The sequence below is a fragment of the Anthonomus grandis genome, chromosome 1, assembly GCF_022605725.1.
Source record: "Anthonomus grandis grandis chromosome 1, icAntGran1.3, whole genome shotgun sequence".
NCBI lineage: Eukaryota > Metazoa > Arthropoda > Insecta > Coleoptera > Curculionidae > Anthonomus > Anthonomus grandis.
In genome coordinates, this window is record NC_065546.1 from 49938451 (window position 1) to 49959996 (window position 21546).

Below are 21546 nucleotides of genomic sequence, written 5' to 3' on the forward strand. Positions count from 1 at the left end.
TCTTTCTAATTTCATGATGTATAAATTTATAATTAATTAGGAACTTTGTTGTATGAAGAACAAACTTTGGAAAATAGAATTTATACAAGGTGTGGCAAAAGGTTATAGTCAATGTATAAAGGCAATAAATTTTTTATAAAATTACCAAAGTAGTGTTCCTCAGTAAATATTATAAATTAAGTGAGTACCAAGAAATTAGTAATGAAAGAAATATAAGTAAATATGTTAAACGTAAAATTTACAGAAATTACAATTTTTCTATTTGCCGTTGAAAATTTCAGGCTCCAAGATTTGTATAGGATCCCAAATTGCTCATGCATTGAAACTGCTAAAATTGCTTTTTTCTCAGGTTTGGCATACCATTTTGAGTAAGTTTTTGAGGCAGTCAAAAAGTCTATACTGAAACAAGATGAATTCTGCTCCGTATTGAGCATCACTGGGTAATTTATTTTGGAATCCAATGTCTAGAAATAGAAAGCATATTTTGAAGTATTCATTTTGAAAATGATTCAAAAAAAAAAAGTTATACCCCATTTTGCAATAGGAACCTGTGGTATTACTAAAGACCTCAGTGCAGTTTTTAAATTTTAAATTATCAGCATCGTCAGCTCTTTATAAACGTGATCTGAAAAAAATCACATTTTTAAATAGAATGATAAAGCTAAATTATTAATTAAAGAACTTAGTTTAACCCAAACTGCTTATCATTAAATTAAGCTTAAGCTTAAACCTCTGGTTGGGTTACTTGTTACGAAGATCATTTTAACTTACCTGGTATTAAGCCTGAAAGATTAATTGAAAATATAGCATCTGATTTAAGGCGCCTCCTTCAATTGGGCTTGAATGAATGTGGAGTAAAATAATTGGACCTGTTAAAAAAACCAGGCAATCCGTGCCTTTTGCTGTCCACAGATTTAAAAAAACAGCTTTTTCTTAGAATCCATATCTCACTTTTGTTTGCACTAGTCATTTTCACGAAAAAAGTTTATTGCAATAACTATTTATGCAAATGCAATGTCGCCAATGTCTATATTCGATTCAAAGTTTTTACTGTTTATATCTCAATTCTTGTAAAACAATATAATTCACTGCTTTTTTAGAAATTTTCCTGTATCCCAGGTGTCAGCACACTCAAATGAAAACTACTCACAGTTGACACACAATATGACGATTGTGCGAAATATGAGAACAGATGAATTTTGTTAAGATTTTGGCAAAATTTGATTAATGAAAGTTAGTTTTTCAGCAGAAGTAAAAAGAAAGCATTTGCCAGCCAAAACACTATGAAAAAAGGCAGCAGTTTATTACATAACCTGATGCTTGACAGTCGGTGCATCTTCGGCAAAAACGGTCGTTTAAGTAGTTTTGCATTCTAAGCGCCATCTAAATGTCGAGGAGTAGAAGCTTTTTAAGTAAATCGCCCAAGCTTTCAAGGGCCTGATCTTCAACTGGTTTATGAAAGCTCAGCTAAATTCTAAATTTAAAAATTATTCATCTAAGTTGCTTCACTAATTCTATTCATTCGTGAACCCACTTCTCACATACGGTGTATGGTTGGTGTCACGTCGTATGCGTCATCTATGCAAACAGCCCTAACTAGATCTCTATTGAACCTTCTGCTGTACATATATCCTTAGTGAACAACGGATCGCAGGCCGTACGGGAAATCTTTCGTTCTATGGAGAGGTTCTGATATTATAAGGGCTTCATGAACCGTATGGCATGTAGAAAGCAATGGTAGGGCTTTATTAGCTAACAGAAGGATTAGTAAGCATCTGGTAAACATACGGCTCCAGAACGAACGACTGCGCCAGCTATGCAGACTTTTGTGGTGAAGAACAATAGATCAGCCGAGCCTATCCAGGCTACTGTCTTCCGAGCTGATTTATTCGTTATGTTAAAATGTGGACAGGACTGTGCAACAGAGTCGAGTCTACTGCTTTGCCAACATGGCTGCCATTAAAAAGAGAGAAAGAAAAGATGAGATTGAACCTTCTACTAGAGTTATGTTTTATATTTAATATTTGGAATTAATTCCTACACTAATAATATTTTCATGTCTGTCACAAAAGCCAGAAAATCTAGTCTTGCTATTAATATAATTTTAGAACTAACCAAAGTTGCTCTGAAATGGAAAAGGCACATGAAGAAGAAAAAAATACAAGTGAGACTAGAGCCTGTAGGTTTTAGAGAGAGTTTTAGACACCTTTGGAGAGCGAAAAGACGAAATATTTTTCCTTATTCTAACCCAGCATTTTTTTTTTGTTCTTAAGTTTCATTCATTTTAATTTGAAAATTGAAAATACTTAAATTATAGCTAACATTAAATAAATATATTACAAACTTCTAAATATTTATTTTTCAAGAGGAGGTTCCTCCACTCCCAGAGCGGTCCTCCTTAGCTTCCTTACTTTTTCCATTAAATTTGGATTAGTCATTAGGCTCTTTTCTAGTGCTTCAAATAATAAATTTTCTTGGAAAAATGCTTGAAAAGGCATATCTTCTAAGGAGAAAACGTGGACGTTTCCGTCAATATCGCCAACAACCAGACACCTACCGCTATCAATAAATTGAACAATAGTATTTCTGGATCCAGTTGGCGACTGAGTCTCCGACTGGGGTTTCCACACTTTTCTTTGAAAATCCCACAATAGAATCGTTTTTCCATAAATTGTAGCTAATATGGTTGAGTGAGTTGGACTCCAATCCATTGCTTGCACCGACATCATTGTTACGAACAGTTCATGCAACGGTTCAGATATACCTAAAAATGTTAAATGCCTGATAAACGCCGGTTTATTATTATATAAGCCTTACCCTCAGCCCATATTCTTAAATGCCAGTCATCCCCACAAGTGGCGTAAATCTTTTTACTAAAGGGCGAATACTTTAAATCATTTATAGGCCCGTCGTGTGCCAAAAAAAGATCCAAATGTTGGTTTAAATAGTTAGTCGAGCATTTGTGAACTACTCCTTCATTAGTTCCAACTAAATAAATGTTAGGGTCATCTGGATGCCAGCGGATAAATCTCGCACCAGCATATCTGGACACAGGAATATTCAGGTTTGAACACTTTCGCATTGTGTTGTAGCCTTTAAGTTTACCATCTGCTTTTGCAACTCGCATCATTTGCTGAGCCTAGAAAATAAAGAATTTTCAGTTCTTCTTGAATTAGCAGCATCACCCACGGGACACAAGTCCGTGATCAATTCCTCACTTGAACGTCTGTGCGTAGTGTTTTGTTGGCACATATTGATGGGAACAACAAAATGAGTAGATACCAGCCCGTCAAATTTATTTCTGTTGCGGTCTATGCATTAAAATGCAACAGTAGTACCCACAAACTTAATAAATATACCTGGACTGCTAATGCATATGGCCACGATACCCAAAAATGACCATTACCTGGTGGCCGCCATTTTTATAGTGGTTGTGTCCTTTTGATGTTGGTCACTCTGAACATATTTAGTGTTGCCAATAGAAAATATATTAAATAACGGTAATGAAGTTGACGACGCTGACGTTTGACGTGTGAGTATAGCGGATTGCCCAGTTTTTGGCGATTTGTAAACGACGCTTATATATCGTCGGCAACAGGCGATATAGATTCCTCCTTATTTAATACGTGGATAATGTATCACCATCCTTGTTTAAACGTATTTGGTTCACTGTTTCTCAAAACAGAATTGATTATTTTTACTATAAAAACCCTTGCTAATTACATACCCTCATAAAATTTTCTATATTTTGATTTTTATGGATGGTTGAACCTATTAATGTGGAAGCACTGTACATGGAAGGAAAGTAAAAGTCGTAATAGTAAAAATAAAAAGAAAATGAAAGTGTTTTAACTGAATTTGTTAAGTAAATACAAGCAAAAATTTAAATGAAGATCATCTTTGTCATGGTATTAGGATTTATAAGATTCAAGATTATCAGAATATTAAAAGAAATATTTTAAAGTACATGCATCTATCCCAAGTTAATTAAAACTTTGTCTCATTTTAGGTGAGGATTACTTTCTCTCATAAATTTTAACGAAACTCTTAAGGAAATACAAGAAAAATCACAGATCTAACGCAACTATCATAAATTCTTAACCAAATGTAACTTCCTCTTTCGCATTTGTAAACATAACCTCTTAAAAACTTTAATTGTTTTGTTTCCCTACAATTGGCACAACTGAAATTTGACCAACATCTAAAGGACACAATCACGCAAAATGGCGGCCCCCTAGTAGTGGTCATTTACTTTTCATTGAATTGGCAGTCCAGGTATATTTATTAAGTTCGTGGTAATACCTAAGCAAAGCGTTAAGTTAAAGAGAAAACGGCAATACTTCAGCGATTCCCCATTTGCGCTTGTGCTAAAAATTGAGATGAGAAATACAATACGTCTCGGTCATCTCTACGTTCAAATTGTGTTAGACTATATAGTTAAAAGTAGGAGAGAAAGTGGAAAACGTGGTCTTTTTCTTTTTAACTTCTGACTTAGAATTGTTACCGCAAGTGAATACATTCATTGCCGCACCTAATAAGAACTTTGTTTGACGGACTGATATAGAAGTTTCATGTGCTAATAATTATTCTTGTAACTCTACCTGTAACAGTTTGGTGTTTTCAATCGTATAAAATATAACTCTGCCATCGTCTGATGCGGCACAAATTTGTTCAGTGCCTTTGGTGGTATCCATATTCGCTCTCCATACGACGCTCCAAACAGCTTCGAATGAAGGAACGTTTTCCGCTAAGACATTCAGGACTCTACTGGCGATATTTATGACGCACACGTAGCCATTGTAGAAACCAACACATAACATATTTGGATCCTAAAAGTTTTAAAGCCTAGTTCAATTCAGGAGTAGGTCTATTGTGGTATTAAGAGAAAATTAATTAAAATAATGGTTTTGTTGCAATAAGATTCCCTTGGCCTCATTATTCAGGAAATATTAGAGAACATTTGGAGGCAACAATAAGACAATAAGTGTGTAGCAACTTATCTGAATTGAACTCAGCATCAAGGCAAAAAAATGGCCAGCTAACTGACGGGATCATACAGCCCTGATTTTTCTCCATGGAGCCACGTACTTAAACTAGAATAGCTCTGGGTTGTTCGAATAAACGGTTACAAGGTACTATAAAACCTACTGCAAGTCTAAATAATATTAAGAAAAAATACTGTAAGAGTTTTATCAATAGTTTTGAGGAGATTTACCAAAAAATTCACGTTCAAGTATATACAAAGCATTTATTAATGGTAGCTAGAAAATCATCTAGAGCTCGACCATATCAGCTGAACATGCCATAATAGGATGGTTCGTTTCGCTAAGAAAATAAGCTACTCCAAGCCGAACCGAAGCCACCATCAAGGTGGAGGCTAGAATAGACTCTGCTATGCTAATCTTTGCATTCAAAAAACCCTACGCAACCAATATTCAGTACCAATATAATGGTAAGCATTAGTAACATCTAGTCAGAGGGTTCCAAAAATAAAACTTCACTCCAAAAACATTCCATTAAACATAATGACATTAGTGACTATGTCACGTATTTTTCAAATACAAATATATAGCATAACTCAGCAGTTTATGTGCTGTCTAAAACAAGCCTCGCTTCAGAAATAGAGCAGCAATGCCACAGCACTCTTGCGGAGGCTTACACCACAAACATAGGAGGAACTAGCTAAATAGGCTGTATAAGGAATAAAACAACATTAAGATAATCAACATACACTTTCATACGATTTTTAAAAAGCGATGGAGGTTTACACGTGCATGCAATTTGTCTAAGGAGCTTCTCAGCTACGCAGGCAAATCGAAGGCAATTCGCCAATTTTTTGACTAGAAGGCAATGCCTGAACAGGTAGGTCACTGTCAATTAAATAGCCAATTGTTCAAATTCAAACAAGGCACGAGGCCACTATGCAGCCCATATAACCACGAAGACAAAACAATAGATGGTATTCTGTCCATCTCTTGGAGAAATCAGAAGATCTGCCTTTGTCTTCGTTTCTCCACAAGCTATCCTCAGCTCGTCTCCTCTTTCAACACGTGATATTCGGACCACCCTCTGCACGATCCAGATACAGTCAGAAGCCAAAAGTGCTGGCAGTAATGGAAGCAGAGAAAAAAGAGGATCTGCAAATTGTTTATAATACTACTTTCTAATACTACTACTCTTTAATACTTACTAATACTAATACTACTTTCATCTTTTATCAGTTTCCCACATGATATTCTTAATGTGAATAGAGTGGACACCTGAACGTTCCATAAAAATATATATTAGCCTAGTCAGATACAAAGAATTTGAAGCCCAAAGAATAGTGTTTTTATAAACTGAGCCGTTGATTTGAGATTCAGCTAACATCGCAATCTTTTTAATCTTGGAAGACCAAAAACTAGATCAAATACAAGGGCGATATAGAAAGTTTCTCCAAAAGCCTGGAAAACATAAAAAAGTATCTCCAGTAATCTGCTCTTGTAAAATATACATAATATCATCGAATAACTGGACTAAAAGGACTTTCTTCAAATGCCCAAAATAAATGAAAAATTATGGCCAATTCATGGAAACATTAAGTTATTGGAACAAAAATATCTTTTATCTTTCGTTCTTAAACTCAAACAAAGTTGTTGTTGACTGATTCTAGTGTTTCAATGTTTTAAACCTGAAGCATACAAGAAATGACTATAAATCCATGAGCGATGTAAAAAATTATGATTGTATATCAAAATAATCATTAGTCTTACGAACCTTGGTGGAAAAACTTAAAGTTGTAACGGAATCAGGAAAATTATAAGTTCTCTCCGGTTGAACAGGATTTTTAATATTCCAAACCATGACCATTCCAGGAAGGTTATCAGAAAAATAAAATTTTCCATAACCTACAGCAATCAGGTCTTTATTGGAGGGATTCCATTCCAACGCAGTAACGCAACGACCTAAAACATGATAATAAGCCTTTCATAAATCTCTCAAATAATTTCATCGAGAAAATGTATTTGAATACTACCTTTCGTATAACTGTTAGCAAAAGTCCATAAAAGATCCAACCGGTATTTATATTCAATATCTTCTCGAAATGGACTTGGATCAGATAGACCTCTAAATCTCTTTTGCTGTTCATTAAAACAATTGTTTGCCAGCAAACGTTCGATAACGCAGACCGCTTCTTGAAACTTAGGATTTTTCATTAGTTTAATGATTTGTTTTTCGTCTGCGGGCATTCTATAGCTATCAATGGAATAGGCTGATGGGGTTTGATTTACGACTGTATCTTCATCACTAAAAAAGCGATTTTGTTTTCCGTTTTAAAAAAGGTTATATATGGAAAATGGCAAGTCATTCATAATTAAATTCTTAAGAAATATTCAAAATAATTTTTTTAAATTATGTTTTACCTTTCATTAGAATCATTATCAGTAGGCTCTGTTTCATTGTCTTTTTCATTGTAGAAAGTGTCAAACATCTCCCAATTAGAAGCGAAGGCTTTTCTATTTATTGTCTGTACAAATTCAGCTTCGGTATTTCGGGATTTTTTCAAAATATGTACCGTCTGCGCCTCCGCGTTAACCACTTTTCTGTTCCGGCCTTTTCCTTCAGTAAGGTACTCATATTCCTGGTTCAACTGTTCAACTAAATCTCCTATATATAAATTTTTTTTAATCATAGCAATTTGAGTATTTAATGAAAAATTAATCAAATCGTAATGTATCTGGAATCTTAGATTATCATAATCATAAACGTAATTAACCTGGTGTACACCTTTTCCGATAATTCCTAGACTATGTGAGCATAAAGAAAAAATCCAGTGAAATAAGCTTCAGATGATTGCCGCATTGATCAAGGTGAAGCAGAGTGGACATAACCATCAGAAATCTTTGTATTTGACGTCATCAACACGTACTAAAAAAAGTAACATGGTAGATCTTACTCAACTGATGAGTGAGCAAAATCTACTTAGAAGAAAATCAACCCATCCATGTTGATTTTCTTCTAAGTAGATTTTATCACATCACATAAAGTGAGAGTGCCTTTTAATTAGTCTATAATAAAAAAGTTTTCGCCATTTTCTCATAGCCATCCATCAAATCAAAAGCTGCATCTCAGCCGATCCAAGTCGGATTTATAGGAAGGCCACCGGCCTTTACTTGATAGATAGAAAAACAGACAACTGTCTTATTGTAAGAAGTATTTCTTTAAATGGTCTCGACATCACAGCAGTATTTAGTCCATTCAGCAGGAAAACACCCTCCTGCTCTGGAAGGCACCGGTACCATCTTTGGAAGATGGTGGAAAGAAAAGAGATTTTGAGCACATGAAACGTACGTACGACAAAATTTTCGTTATATTTTATCGCCGATATCGTTCTCCGCAACCAATAAGAATTAAGGATTCATCTTATACTTCAAAAATCCGAGTAAGCTATTTGTGACAACTCAAGTGAAGCTCAGCTCAACTGGACATAAAATGTATTATTTCTTTTCACCTTACTGTTCTTTGTCGATATCTACCCCACTTACTACTTATGTAGATTCTATAAAATATTATTTCCTTAAAATACTTTATTTACCTTCTTCTGTATCCTTTAAAGCTGTACAACTTGGTATATCCAAAATAAAATTCGTATTAGTCTCGCTCAAAATAAGACTGACATGTGTAGGTGCTTTTTGCATTTCGTATCCTTCTAATGAATCTATTGACTTAACAATATCAACCTCTTGTGAAGTTTCTGATCTAGTGTCTGTCGCTACTGTCAGTTCCGTAGGAATTGATACATCGAGAGCCGCCTCGAATCCTGAACCTTAAAATTATTAAAAACATATTTTGTAATTAAAATGATTCTTAAAAATAATTATTAAGAAACTTATAATATATGCAAATCAACGAGTAAAATCACACAAGTTGTTATATTAATATTGCCAAGGAAACCACACACCAGTAGAGTGAAATCTGAAAATCAATATTATACATATTTATATAGAAAGATTTGAATTTATTGCTCATTTTTTGTTTATCAAAGGAATTATTTCAAGCAATTTACTGTGATGGTACCTCAACAACAGTTTTATATAGTTCTTAAATCATTGAAACAAATTTTTCACTCTTTTTACGCTACATTATCGAAAAAATCTATTCCTTCAAATCTGCTGCTGATTTAGGCGTAAATTCGATGATTTCAGTAATATCGCATAAAAATTTTGGATAGATCTACTCATGGAAGATCTTAATTACTAGAATGTCACATACCAGAAATCTTCCATAGAATTGCTTGTCCCACTTCTGCAGTAAATTCTCCTTAGTCTCAATAGATATGGAAGATAAACTATTGGAATCACTATGTATTTTATTATTTTCTTTCTAATTCCAAGTGAATTTCATTTACATCCTAGAACCCCATTACGGCTGAACTAGATCATGGCAAGAATTCATGAGTCTTTGAAAATCCAACTATAGGCTCCGTCGGACATAATTTATTTTCGAACCATTCTTAAAACCACTGAACTTTAGCTAAGAATTATCATCCTTTTATCTTTATCAGATTTCGTTTCCTGCCTAGGAAGCTGCCACAATCTTTCACTTTTTCTGAAGTTTTCAACTAGAGAATAATGAACTATATGTGGTGATAAACCATATTTTCTGTTCCAAACATATCCCTTATGACTAAGCTCACGACTACCTAATTGATGTAACTCGGTTTTCCACCTGTGGTTGTTGATTCAAATAATCTCACATCTTGATTGAGGTTTTTTTAATATGCTTTTAGGTGGATGAATGAAATACCAACTCTGATATTTTGAAACGAACAATATGACTAAAAAACTGTAGCTAGCTGCGTATTACCAATACTTATTATTGTATGCCTTATGGTCTCGTTCCTCCCTTAACTCCTCCCTTAAGGTTTACTTAACTAATACGTTCTACTAATTTACTTGTTCGTACCTCCGATAAGGTGGAATCAGCAGCCTCTTGTAGTATCACAGTTTTTAACTCCCCACCAAACCCTTAATTTCCTTAAAATATTCAGCCGTACTCACCTGCGTCAGGTCATCGAATCTCAAAAGCCTAACTGATCTAACTTCTTAAACCAATTATTGATGGTTCTCCATGAATGAGTCTTATTTCCACATTCATACTATAGTTGCCGTCAACAATAATTTATTTCATATATCATTTTTTATAACAACGCTATCAACCAGAAAAAAATACGATTCCGTCCGATGACTTACCTCGATAGGATCGGCTCGACCGAAACTACAGACAAAATATTTGCGTAGTAATATACAGTACTTCGATAATTACCTGCACGAAACACACTTCCTTGGACGGTAGTATCTCCCATTTCAGTTTTGAATCTGAGGGTGGATTTGGGAGCATCGTATACACCGGCCGTAGAACTGCTTTCCTTCCAAGATAAAGCTGACCCATCGTCGCCATATACGCCCAGTTGGCGTTCTTTGGCTAAGCGATAGACTTCAGGGTTGAGTTGCTTTGGAGTGAGATTTTTGCCTAAAGGTAAAATCATTTAAAGAATAATTGAAATGAAATCTTTCGGAACTTTCGCTAAGACCAATCAAAGATTAAACTCCATTGGAAGCAGGCGATATTTGACGGAGGAGATATTCTCTTTTCAGTGGTATCTTACTTTGTTGCTGCTTGTCTAGAGGTTTTCCGAATAATCGCGTTTCAGAGAAAAAAACGGAAGGTTGTCGAAACAATTAAACTTGTCTGCATTGAGATTTTGGTTTTCAGATTAGTGTTAGTTACACAAAAACATAATTGCATTGGGTCTCCTTGGAGTGCAAATGATTACAAGAGTAAGTTACACCGTTAGATGTGATTTGAAATATTTTTGAAAATTTTTACCTCAACGGTAATTCATTAATTAATACGGTGACAAATGGGAGCCTTTTCATCTGTTTAGTTTAAGTATGGTCCGTTTTGGACCTCTTGGTCATTTTTGTAACATATAATACATCTTGTTTCAATAAATATACTTATATTTGTGTTTATCTTACCTTCATAAACTATATTTAGTGCTGCAGGCCTGAAGCTCCTCAAGATTGTTTTTGGTTTGCCGGGTGGCAGGAAACCACTTGTTGGTTTTCGGAAACTACCACCCAGTTGAAATTTCATTGCTGGGGTTGCTTCGCCCATATTGAAAAATATGTATTTCCTTAGATTCTATATCGATTAATAGGTAATAAATAATCTAAGATAGTCGTTTTAAAGTTGATTAAAAGTCAATTGACGTAATTTTTTTGTTGACAGATACAGGACGTTATGAAATAATGATTTGCTGTATAAACTTTGATGTAAGGTTTCGACTGCAGGACTCTCACAGGATGCTGGCTGGCGTGATGTTGATTGAATGAGGTCAAACTTAAGATAAAAACCTTGACCTTGACTACCAAAAAACTTTATTTCGTGAGATTTATTCCGATTCGCTGAATCAATTCTTCTGCAAATAAATTATTATTTCAAGTATCACTACAGATGTAAATTCTTTTTAATTTTTTTGGAGTCTCACTTTTTGACCTCTGTTAAAAAATTTACGTAACTTCAGTGTTAATATTTTCACTATACTTAAGGAATGAGAAATCTTTGCTGAAGTACTGATTATGCTATATTTTACTATGGAGATATACTATGGTAGATGCTAGACATGCTACATGCTACCTTTAAAGCTGGCGATCTTAAGGAAGCTTCTACTTATAGTCGAATCTCACTTTTGTTTTTACTTTCAAAGGTGGTTAAAAGCGTTATCTTGTTCGAATATGAAGTTATCTTAATACAGCTAAGACTATATCGTACCACATCAATTTGACTTTCAACGATCTGGGGGGACTTATAGTGGCTTACTGCAAGTTATATCTTTTGTTATTAATGATAATAAGCCTGTAGCAGTGGTATTGTATGACCTTTAACTGTATTGATAATATCAGCGAAAAATTAAGGTTATCAATGGTAAAAATAAAATTAAGGATCCCGCGGGAGTCAGCTTTTGTGGTCTTATTATACTTAAGCTGCCTTAAATATTAAAATTGTTGATTTCGATTAAAGATAAGGTTTCTCTCTATTTGCTAATAATACTACATCATCATATTATGAAGGTAAATTATGAAAATTTAACTTATGTAACTTGCATTAAGAACTGTTCAAATACCTATAGATAGTATTCAATGCTGGGAACACAAAACTTCTTGTATTTGGTTATGATCTTTGAGCTGTTTATGTAGGGGCTAATACTGTGCAGACCTCTGAAGTATTTAAGTTTCTAGGCGTATATGGAATGACAATAGGATTTTCTTTTTACTAAAAAAAACACGTACAATTTTTGCATTTCTTATCTTCTGAATTCAATAAAGTGAGGAGTCTTTATCCTTAATTTTTCCAAACTGGTCCGTTTAATAATAAAAAATATATACGCATACCTACTTTGCTCACAAAATTACAAACAAATCCATTATTGTCGGCCGCGTCATTATGCGGCTTCACTGTGAACTATTGACGCGTTTAAACTCCTTAATTCATGGTTCTTGTCAAATGTCAACATACCGAGATATGTCACTTGTCATTCAATCTTTACATAACAGAAATTCCAACCTCACTTTTCAGCCTTGGACATTAAAGATTTAGGAAATTTTGTTGGCAATTTCAGTTGGAGACTTAAATAGGCCTTCAAAATGGCAAATTTTTCCACATTAAATCGCTTAGTCTTGCAAAAAATACGGCCAACATTTCAAAGACGTCTCGTATCTACATCCAAGAAGAACAATGATACTGTGGTTGCTGATGTCTGCCAAGCTTCAAGTAAAAAAGCTCAAACTAACTGGATATCTTATGGCTATGATGTTAACTCCAAGGTAGCAGATAGAAGTGCTATGCACAGCATAATGTTTGCTAGCATCACACTTTGTTTGGTGGTGGGCGGTAAGTTATAAAATATCATTAGTTTGAGTAGGTGACGAAGATAATGCCATACCATGATGATAGTGATTGTGTCTCTTCTCAGATAGAAGTTAAGGAAAGTGTCGACTTGGGAAAATAGTAAAACTAAGACTTAATTTTTTTTTAATGAATGCAAGAGATATGAATTGTAAAGTTGAATTGACTTTAATATCGGTATATATGATTTTCACATTCAAAAAGTTGAGAAAATTCAGTATCTGGGCTTAATAATTGATGAAGCATTAACTTGGCAGAAACATATCTGCAGTTGAAAGAGTAATGCGAATTATTGCAGTTATCTACAGATGTCATGATTATTTAACTGCAAAAACCAAAAATATTGTGTAATTTTCTTGATGTCTCACCTTAGTTATTTACTCCCTGTTTGGGGAGTGTGTGCTCTAAACTAATTTTACCACTGTTGAAACTCTTCAAAATAAATTTGTTAAAGTTCTTTTTAATTACAATAGGCTTACTCATACCTATACGCTTTATCAAGAATTACATCTTAATAAGTTAAATAAAATACTAAAACTAGAACAATGTAAACTGGTATATAAAATTATCCACAAAAAGCAAAAATCTAATATAAACATTACTTTTACAAATATGATACATAATTATCCAACAAGAAATGTAAATAACATTTATCAGAACTATACTACATAGGATTGGGAAATCCTATTGCAAAAGCTTTTAAGGTATTTAATGAATTGCCAGAAAATATAAGATGTGTTCGACCATTATTCCAAAAAAATTAAAATATTTTTTGATACTCAGTTTTTAGGCATAGGCTTACTGTATAGAACTAAAATAGTTACTCTCATGACCAATGATTAGGGAGTTTTAATTGTAATATACACATGTAAACATTATTGGAGATAATAAAGATGTTTTCAAAAAAAAAAGTCTACTCCACTCGCTGCTCTATCAGTGCAGCTAATTCTTTTCTAACATCATTGACGAAGTGTGTTAAGCTGCCATCTCCAATTTAACAAATTTGTCAGGAGAGCATTAAAATGTCATAGAAATATTTTAAGACTAGCTGCAGATAAAAAACTGCTGGCATATTATGTCGGAGCAGTAATATGACATCTCAAAAAATAAAAAATTCTAATTTGTATTACAGATATTTTTTTATTAAAAAAAATTGGAGATAGCAGGATTTCTTTTGATGAAAAGGAGCAAAGTTTGTGAATTTTTGGGAGATTTTTGAGAGCAGTTTTTTACCTAACAAAAAAAAAATTAAAAAAGAAGTTTTTTTTAATGAAAATTTTTATTAAAAAAAACAAGATTAAATCTTAAAAATTCAAAACTAAAAGTTATTCTTATTATTAAACATAAGTTATTGTTATTTATAAAAGGCAATAAAGGAAAACTAAGTGTATAGTAAGTTATCATAGAAATCATAGTAATCTGGTGGCAAAGTACTCTTAATATGTTGTAGATCAGCATATTTTCATGCTTTAATGGGAAGTCTATTTCCATGTAACTGCTTTAGTTCAGTCCAACCTTTATTTTGTATCACATTTCTTCTTTGAGGTAAAATTGTCCATTCATCACCAAATCTTTCTTTATAAAATATTTCGCTCTGGGGTGTGTACTTTAAAGCACATATATTTGTAACTTTGCTGTCTCCTTTAACCCTTCCTGGACGAAGAGTTTTATAAGCCATAACATCGGAAAAACTCTTAAAAAATGTGTGTTCCAAATATTGGACAATAAAAGGTTTAGGGTTTCGTCGAGCAGTCATGCAAAGCTTTATGTATTCAGCCAGAACATAACGAGTTTGCCATAACTGGGTTACGATTTTGGTAACTGCATCCACCTCTGTATATAATTATTTCAGCTTTTTCGTTTGCCTTTATAGAAGGTAATATTTTTTCTTTTAAAAAATATGCCCAAATTGAAGCAAATTTTTCGGCATTAAAACCTCCTTCGGTTTCATTCCATAGAAAACAGAAACCGTCATGGTTGGTTAAATTATAAAAACACATGTTGTGAACTTGGAGTTTCGTCCTATAGTACAAACTGCTCACCTGTGATTTCGGCGCTAAGAAAACCGCTTGCATATCTGCAGTTAAAACACATGCTTGTTTTTTTTGCCTGCCTCCTTTTCTAGTCTTGCTTCTTCTTTCCTCGAAATGTGCAACTGATATTCATCTTCACTAACTTGGCTTACTTTATATCTTTCACATTCATCTTTTTTGGGCCTAAACGAAGCAAGATTTTCAATTCAAAAGCCGTGTTAAATTTTGTTCTTGATAGCGACTTAATGTTATGTCGTGACGTACACCAATCTGTTGCATAAAATTGATAAAGCGATTGTTTTGATGACCATTCTGGTAAAAGGTATTTTTTATTGGTAGACGCCCTACAATAGTGGGATTCCATTACCGGAAGAGAATTTAAAAATTCTTGTAACTGTTCATTACTTTCTAGAAATGGTTTAATTCGATCCTCGTTTATTAGTCTTTTATCGCTTGGGCGCTTTGGAGTGTCTTCATTTTTAAAGTCATTTTTCCAATTAAGGACTGTCCATCTACCTATACCTAATGTGTTTAGAAACATGGTTCTACAGACTCTCACATTAAACTCGTCAACTCTTGAGTGATAGATCAGGGGATCTCCTAGATTTTTCCGTTTCTTTTCTATTGCGATGTCGCTTTGTTCCTTGAGCTGTTACTGTTGTATGTACACTTTCTTTTCACCCCATGTAAATTGTTTCCAAAAAGTTTCAAATAATTTTTTTCTTATGTTTTCAGTCACTAAATTACACTTCAATAAACCCCCTTTTCTATTTTGACATTCACACCTTTTCTTCATCTTCCTAGGTTCTTTCGGCTTCTGATAAGTCCATTTATTATTGGTTTTTACCCGACCTAAATACGATTCACCTTTTTCTCGTTGAATTTTGTTTTTTTCCGCAAACCACTCCATCTTATTTACTTCAAATTTTCTCTTGCGTTTTTTTTTTTTGGTAAATCCTCTAACTCTGAGCTAGTTGTAGAGCTGTCTGAATACGGTACTAAAGTTATTTCCATATCACTGTCATCTGAAATTTCTTCGTCACGATCAGCTAAACGTCTATTTGGTTCTCTCAGGGGTGTCAAATTTTTTTTTTGAGTGCTTTCTTTTGTTACTAATGATGTGTTGCTTGCTTCCATATTTTCATTATTTGCTGGTAGGATTATATCCATAGAACATTTATCTATAATATCCAAAACTGTGGCGGCATAAGAATCTTCAGATAAGAGCGTATCGCTTGTAGGTACTATGTCACCGGAATAAGAAAACACTATCTCTGTTGTGCAATTTTCCATTTTTTCAGTGGAAAGTAATTCCAAAAATTCAAATTCAACATTATTTTCAACTGCAGTTAAGCTTATCGAAGGAACATCAAAATAATTTTCGCATTCTTTCACATCATTCTCAGCATCTTGTACAAAATCATAATTTTCTGTGAAGTTTATAATCTCATTATCTACAGAGGGAGCAATCTCTTGGCTATTATTAAGAATCGAAGTTGATGGTTCTTTATAGTTGGATTTATTAGAAGCTTCTTTTGCCATAGCAACCATTAACCTTTTTAATAAATGATTGCAACAATTATAGTTTAGTGAATATTTAAAGCTAATTTTACTTTTTAAAAATTTATTATAATTATTGTACTAATTAAATACTAACGAAACGATCTAACTCGTGCAAAGAGAATAATATTTCATTCAGTTTATACCAACTAAAAATATTAGGCAAAACATATTTACAAATAATAATGAAATATTAAATGTTTCAATAACATTTTTTGAACAATTCTTTAATTTAATTTTTTTCGTTATCTACAAAAAATATTTAATTATTACATTAAAAAATCTTTTTTGTTCTATCATTCAGAAAAAATGCTAAACTGCTTAATCCTTTCAATTAAACTAAATGCCCAAATATTTACAATGTAAAAGCCGCTAACTCCATTCTAGTAAATGGTGATAATTTTTGATCAAAACAATACAAATTTTTAATAGGTAACAACGTAGTTTTGATCAATTATGTTAGAGAACCATTGTTTTATTCGTACCTTAGCCATAAACAAACACTAGAATATAACTAATTTCAAAAAAAGTAAGAAAAATCGTCAAAAATACAAGAGCAACAAAACCACGTGCACGTCTACATACAAATCGTAATACAAATACTGGACATAGCAGTATTGCATATGTCAAATTTATATCGGGTGGAGATAGCAGGGATTATTGAGGCGAAAAAATACGCTAACGTGTCTCTCAAATGGATGTAGCGGTTTTGCTTACGAAAGCAAAGTTTTTTTCTAATATTAGTCATACAAAAAACCGTTTTGGTGAAAAAGTGGAGTTAGCAGGTTAACACATTTCGTCGAAGTCATGTGTAAAACGTTATCTGTTTTCCAATTTTCAACTTATTACTACTTTTACCCAATATTCATTAAGTTATTTCAACTATATATTGTTTCTTCTTCCAAATAATCCCAATATGTCTTGAAATCTGAGTTGAAGGTTTCTTTTTGAGATGGTTTAAGTAAGTTGACTCAGTGTATGAGTTTTTTGGTCCTATTTTCTTAATTAAATGAAAAAAAAGGTGTAATATTAAGACTTCTTCTTTTATTTATTTAATTATAAAAATAAAATTGTTAATAAACTACAAGTTTACTTTAAAAAGTATATTTAGAGTTTGTGGATCAGAAAAAAATAATTTAAGAGTGAAAAGGGTACTATGTATATCACTAATTTTGCTTAATATTTTGTAGCTCTTTTTAAATTAAGTTATACAGACTGTACACTTGGATGTTAATAAAATGAGTTTCAAATTAAAATATCTCATAAATGTCAAAGATACTATAAATCAAATTAAAGACAAACAAAAATGATAAATAGTGTCCAGTTTTTTATTCAAAAAATATTTGGTTAATGAACTGACCTACTAATTTGTAGCAACATGTATTTTATGATCATTATGGTGGGAGAAAGCAGGAGGTCGCATAATAATCCCTGCTAAATAATGTTGTTGCATCTGGTACAATTTTAGAAGCTTAGTTTTTATCATTTCTATCACCTACTTTCAAAGGAGGATAAATAATTCCTCCAACAGAGCAAAAGAGTCTTGGAAGATTTTAAATGAGCTAAGGGGCAAAAATAATGTATTGGTTATTCCAAGTATCTTAGATTCTGATGTCCTCAATTCCTTCTACTGTGATATTGCTAGTAACCTTGCAGCCAATCTCTCACAAAAAATAGATCCCAGGAGCTATCTCAGCAATGTGGTAGTAGCCGAATCTTTCTTTTTTGCCCCCACAAGTGTAGAAGAGCTTAAACAGTTAATGGTTAATATTAAGAATAAGAGTTCATCAGGTTGGGATGGGCTTTCTCTTAAAATATTTTCTGCTTTACCTCTTGTTGCATTGCAAGTCTTGGCCAAGTCAATTAACTTTTCATTTATGTCTGGAGTTGTCCCAGAGTGCTTAAAAAGAGCAATGATTGTTCCTCTTTACAAGGGTGGTGATCGCGACTGTCCTTCTAACTTTAGACCTATAGCGTTATTGCCTACTTTAGCCAAGATAGTGGAACGGCTCATTAAGGTGAGGATGGTTTCATTTTTAAATAAGTTTGGCCTATTGAGTCTTCAGCAGTTTGGCTTTCGTGAGTCTGTGAGCACAAATGATGCTATCTTTAGCTTTCTAGAGCACCTGTACAACCCACTGAATGTTGGTGAAGTTGCAGCAGCGGTATTCTGTGACTTGTCCAAGGCATTTGACTGCGTGAGTCACAGAGTGGTGCTGATCAAACTGGAGCTCTATGGTTTCAGAGGAACTGCCCTTGAGTGGTTTCGTTCCTATTTATCAAATCGTGTCCAGGCTGTCAAATTTAATGGTGGTATCTCTAAGGAACTTAATATAAATGTGGGTGTTCCGCAAGGATCAGTTCTTGGTCCTTTACTTTTTCTCATTTTTGTGAATGATCTGCCACAACTGCAGGTAACTGGCAAATTCACATTGTTTGCCGATGATACCACCATCCTCTGGCACAACTCTGATGTTTCTCAAATGGAGGCCAATATACGTGCAGATTTGTTAAAAACAAACGACTGGTGTGATGCAATTTTTTTTACATTTAATGTTTCCAAAACAAATATCCTTAATTTTAAATGTAATACAAATGATATATGTTTAAATAATGAAGCCATCACCATGCCACCATGTTCAGTAAGTTTTTGGGTCTTTCCATAGACAAGTTCCTTAAATTTGAAGACCATATTGTGAATGTATGTAGAAAAGTCTCATCAGGCTGCCACGCCCTAAGGGTTATTGCCACCAGTCTTAATTTCTCCATCGCCAGATCTGCATACTTATTATCATAGCATACTTATGAGCATAGCGATTATCGAGTCGCACCTTCGATATGGAATTTGCTTTTGGGGTTCATGTTCAAATTCACTTTTTAGTTCAGTGTTTGTACTCCAGAAAAGGGCCATTAGATATCTATGTGGGGCCAAGCCTCATGACTCATGCCGCCCGCTTTTTGTAAGTCATAATATTTTAACCCTGTGTTGTATCTTTATTTTGGAAACAGTTTGCTTAGTTTTTAGAAATTATAAACAGAAACTCCACTTAGGAAGCCACTATAATACGCGACAAAATTATTTGTTGAGGCTACCCATTCCTCATTTTAAACTTGTCCGTAGCTCTATCATATATGGAGGTAGAAAGCTGTTTAATAAACTTCCACTAGAAATAAGACAACTTAAGACTGAAAAAAGCCTACATACGAGGACGAAAATATTTCTTGCTAGTAAAGCGTACTAGAGTTTAAGTGAATTTTTTAATAATTAGCATTTAAGTATTTTTCAAAGTTTTATATAATTTTATTTTATTTTAAATTAGTTTCTCGTTTTTTGTTTTTATTCCATTAATGTACAGTCTATTGGCTTTGTCTACAACTTGTTTATATTCACAATATAGCATTTTTGAGTTTGAGTTCTTTATTTACTTATTAATATGGGTTAATATAAAATGGCATTATAGGTAATACAATTAATACATCTAAAAATATTGACTTGATTGAAGAAAGGTCCTGGAATCAATAAATTATATACAAAATTTTAAGGTCTGATAATACATTTCAAAATATGTGTATCTTATATGTGACATAAGAACATGAGACTTATTACTGGAGTGAAATGAACTTAACCTACCCATCTCCTTTTTTTTTTGTAAGTAGCAGTCCATTCTTGAAGTGGAGTGGCTATAATATAGCAGGTTGGGAAGGGCGGAACGACTTTTCTCTACAAATAAAAATGCCAATCTTTTTGTCAAGAGTTATGCATTTCAATGAGTTTACTCATCATCATCAGACTCTAAAATTGTTGTTTACTGGTAAACATTACAGCATAAGTGTAAGAAAAAAAAAATTTAGACTGAAAATTTATTTAATGATATGCTTTACAAACACCAAAGACACTTGATTGGTAATTACATGATGATGAGTGAACTCATCGAAATGCATAACACTTGACAAAAAGATTGGCATTTTCATTAGTGGAGAAAAGTCTTCCCGCCCTTTCCAACCTGCTATCTTTAGTTTTGTATAGTTTCTGCCCCTTTCTGAAAATCCCTAGGTCCAGCTGGAAGTTAGTCCAGGTCCAGTGTAATATTGATATTCAGCTTACTTTTAAGTAAAACGTTAACTCCTTAATTAAAGCTAGTATCTACCCAATTGATGTTCAAGCATTATCAATTATTAAAACATTTTACTTGTAATATATTGAATTTTGATTATGGAATTTAATTATTTCTATTTAAATAATGTCATGTATATTATTATTTTTTTAGTATATTTTCTTTAGGATTTGTATGGGCCTATGCACCAGATTATAACCTCCGAGACTGGTCTACTAGGGAAGCCTTTCTAGAACTAAAACGGCGAGAAATGGCTGGAAAGCCATTGGTCGACCCAGATTTTATTCCCGCAGAAAAAATTGTTTTGCCTACAGATGAGGAATTGGGTAACACAGAAATTATTATTTAATTTCGATTATATTTTGTTCATTTACTGTAGATATTACTTTTAATTTTAATGTATAATTTATGATTGAGAATTATAATAAATAATAAAACAAATTTAAAAAAACCTTTTGAGATTTTTTAATTAGCAATTTCAGATAATGCTTGAAGGTCTTGTCGCATAATTTTTTGTGAAAAAAAAGTATCAGATGACATTTTACTTGTCTGGCTAGAATTTTATTCAAAATGTACCGTTCTTAGATGATTTCTTAATAGTGAACGCTTTTTTTAATTCCCTGATGAAAATTTTCGTTTGCTGTTTGGTATCAATGCAAGATACTATTATCAAAAATTTGAACGGTCAAGTTTCTATTTTTAGCAGTAATTTTTATAATTTAAGTTTGGCCCTGAGCTCATTACCCTAATACAAGTTTTCATAAATTGCTTGAGTTCCACAAAAAAAAATTATAAAAACTCGTAATACTGGTTATAAAAATAAAAACAAAGGAAAATTCAAACACATTTCTAATTCTTTTATTCACATTGGAGTTTTTATACAAAGT

General features: G+C 33.1%; 2 protein-coding genes across 2 annotated transcripts; one reads left to right on the plus strand and one right to left on the minus strand.

Moving 5' to 3' along the window:
• Nucleotides 1-2311: 2311 nt before the first annotated feature.
• On the minus strand, nt 2312-11261 carry LOC126735375 (dynein axonemal intermediate chain 4-like). Its single transcript, XM_050439342.1, has 9 exons — nt 11022-11261; nt 10306-10512; nt 8576-8806; nt 7404-7647; nt 7016-7287; nt 6757-6944; nt 4602-4829; nt 2818-3139; nt 2312-2764 (listed from the first exon to the last, which is right to left on the minus strand). Exons 1-9 carry the CDS (start codon nt 11158-11160, stop codon nt 2355-2357), a joined length of 2241 nt encoding a protein of 746 aa, XP_050295299.1. The 5' UTR covers nt 11161-11261; the 3' UTR covers nt 2312-2354.
• Nucleotides 11262-12580: 1319 nt separating this feature from the next.
• On the plus strand, nt 12581-21110 carry LOC126741061 (NADH dehydrogenase [ubiquinone] 1 beta subcomplex subunit 11, mitochondrial). The gene is made up of 2 exons (XM_050447370.1): nt 12581-12936; nt 20827-21110. Exons 1-2 carry the CDS (start codon nt 12690-12692, stop codon nt 21006-21008), a joined length of 429 nt encoding a protein of 142 aa, XP_050303327.1. The 5' UTR covers nt 12581-12689; the 3' UTR covers nt 21009-21110.
• Nucleotides 21111-21546: the final 436 nt, after the last annotated feature.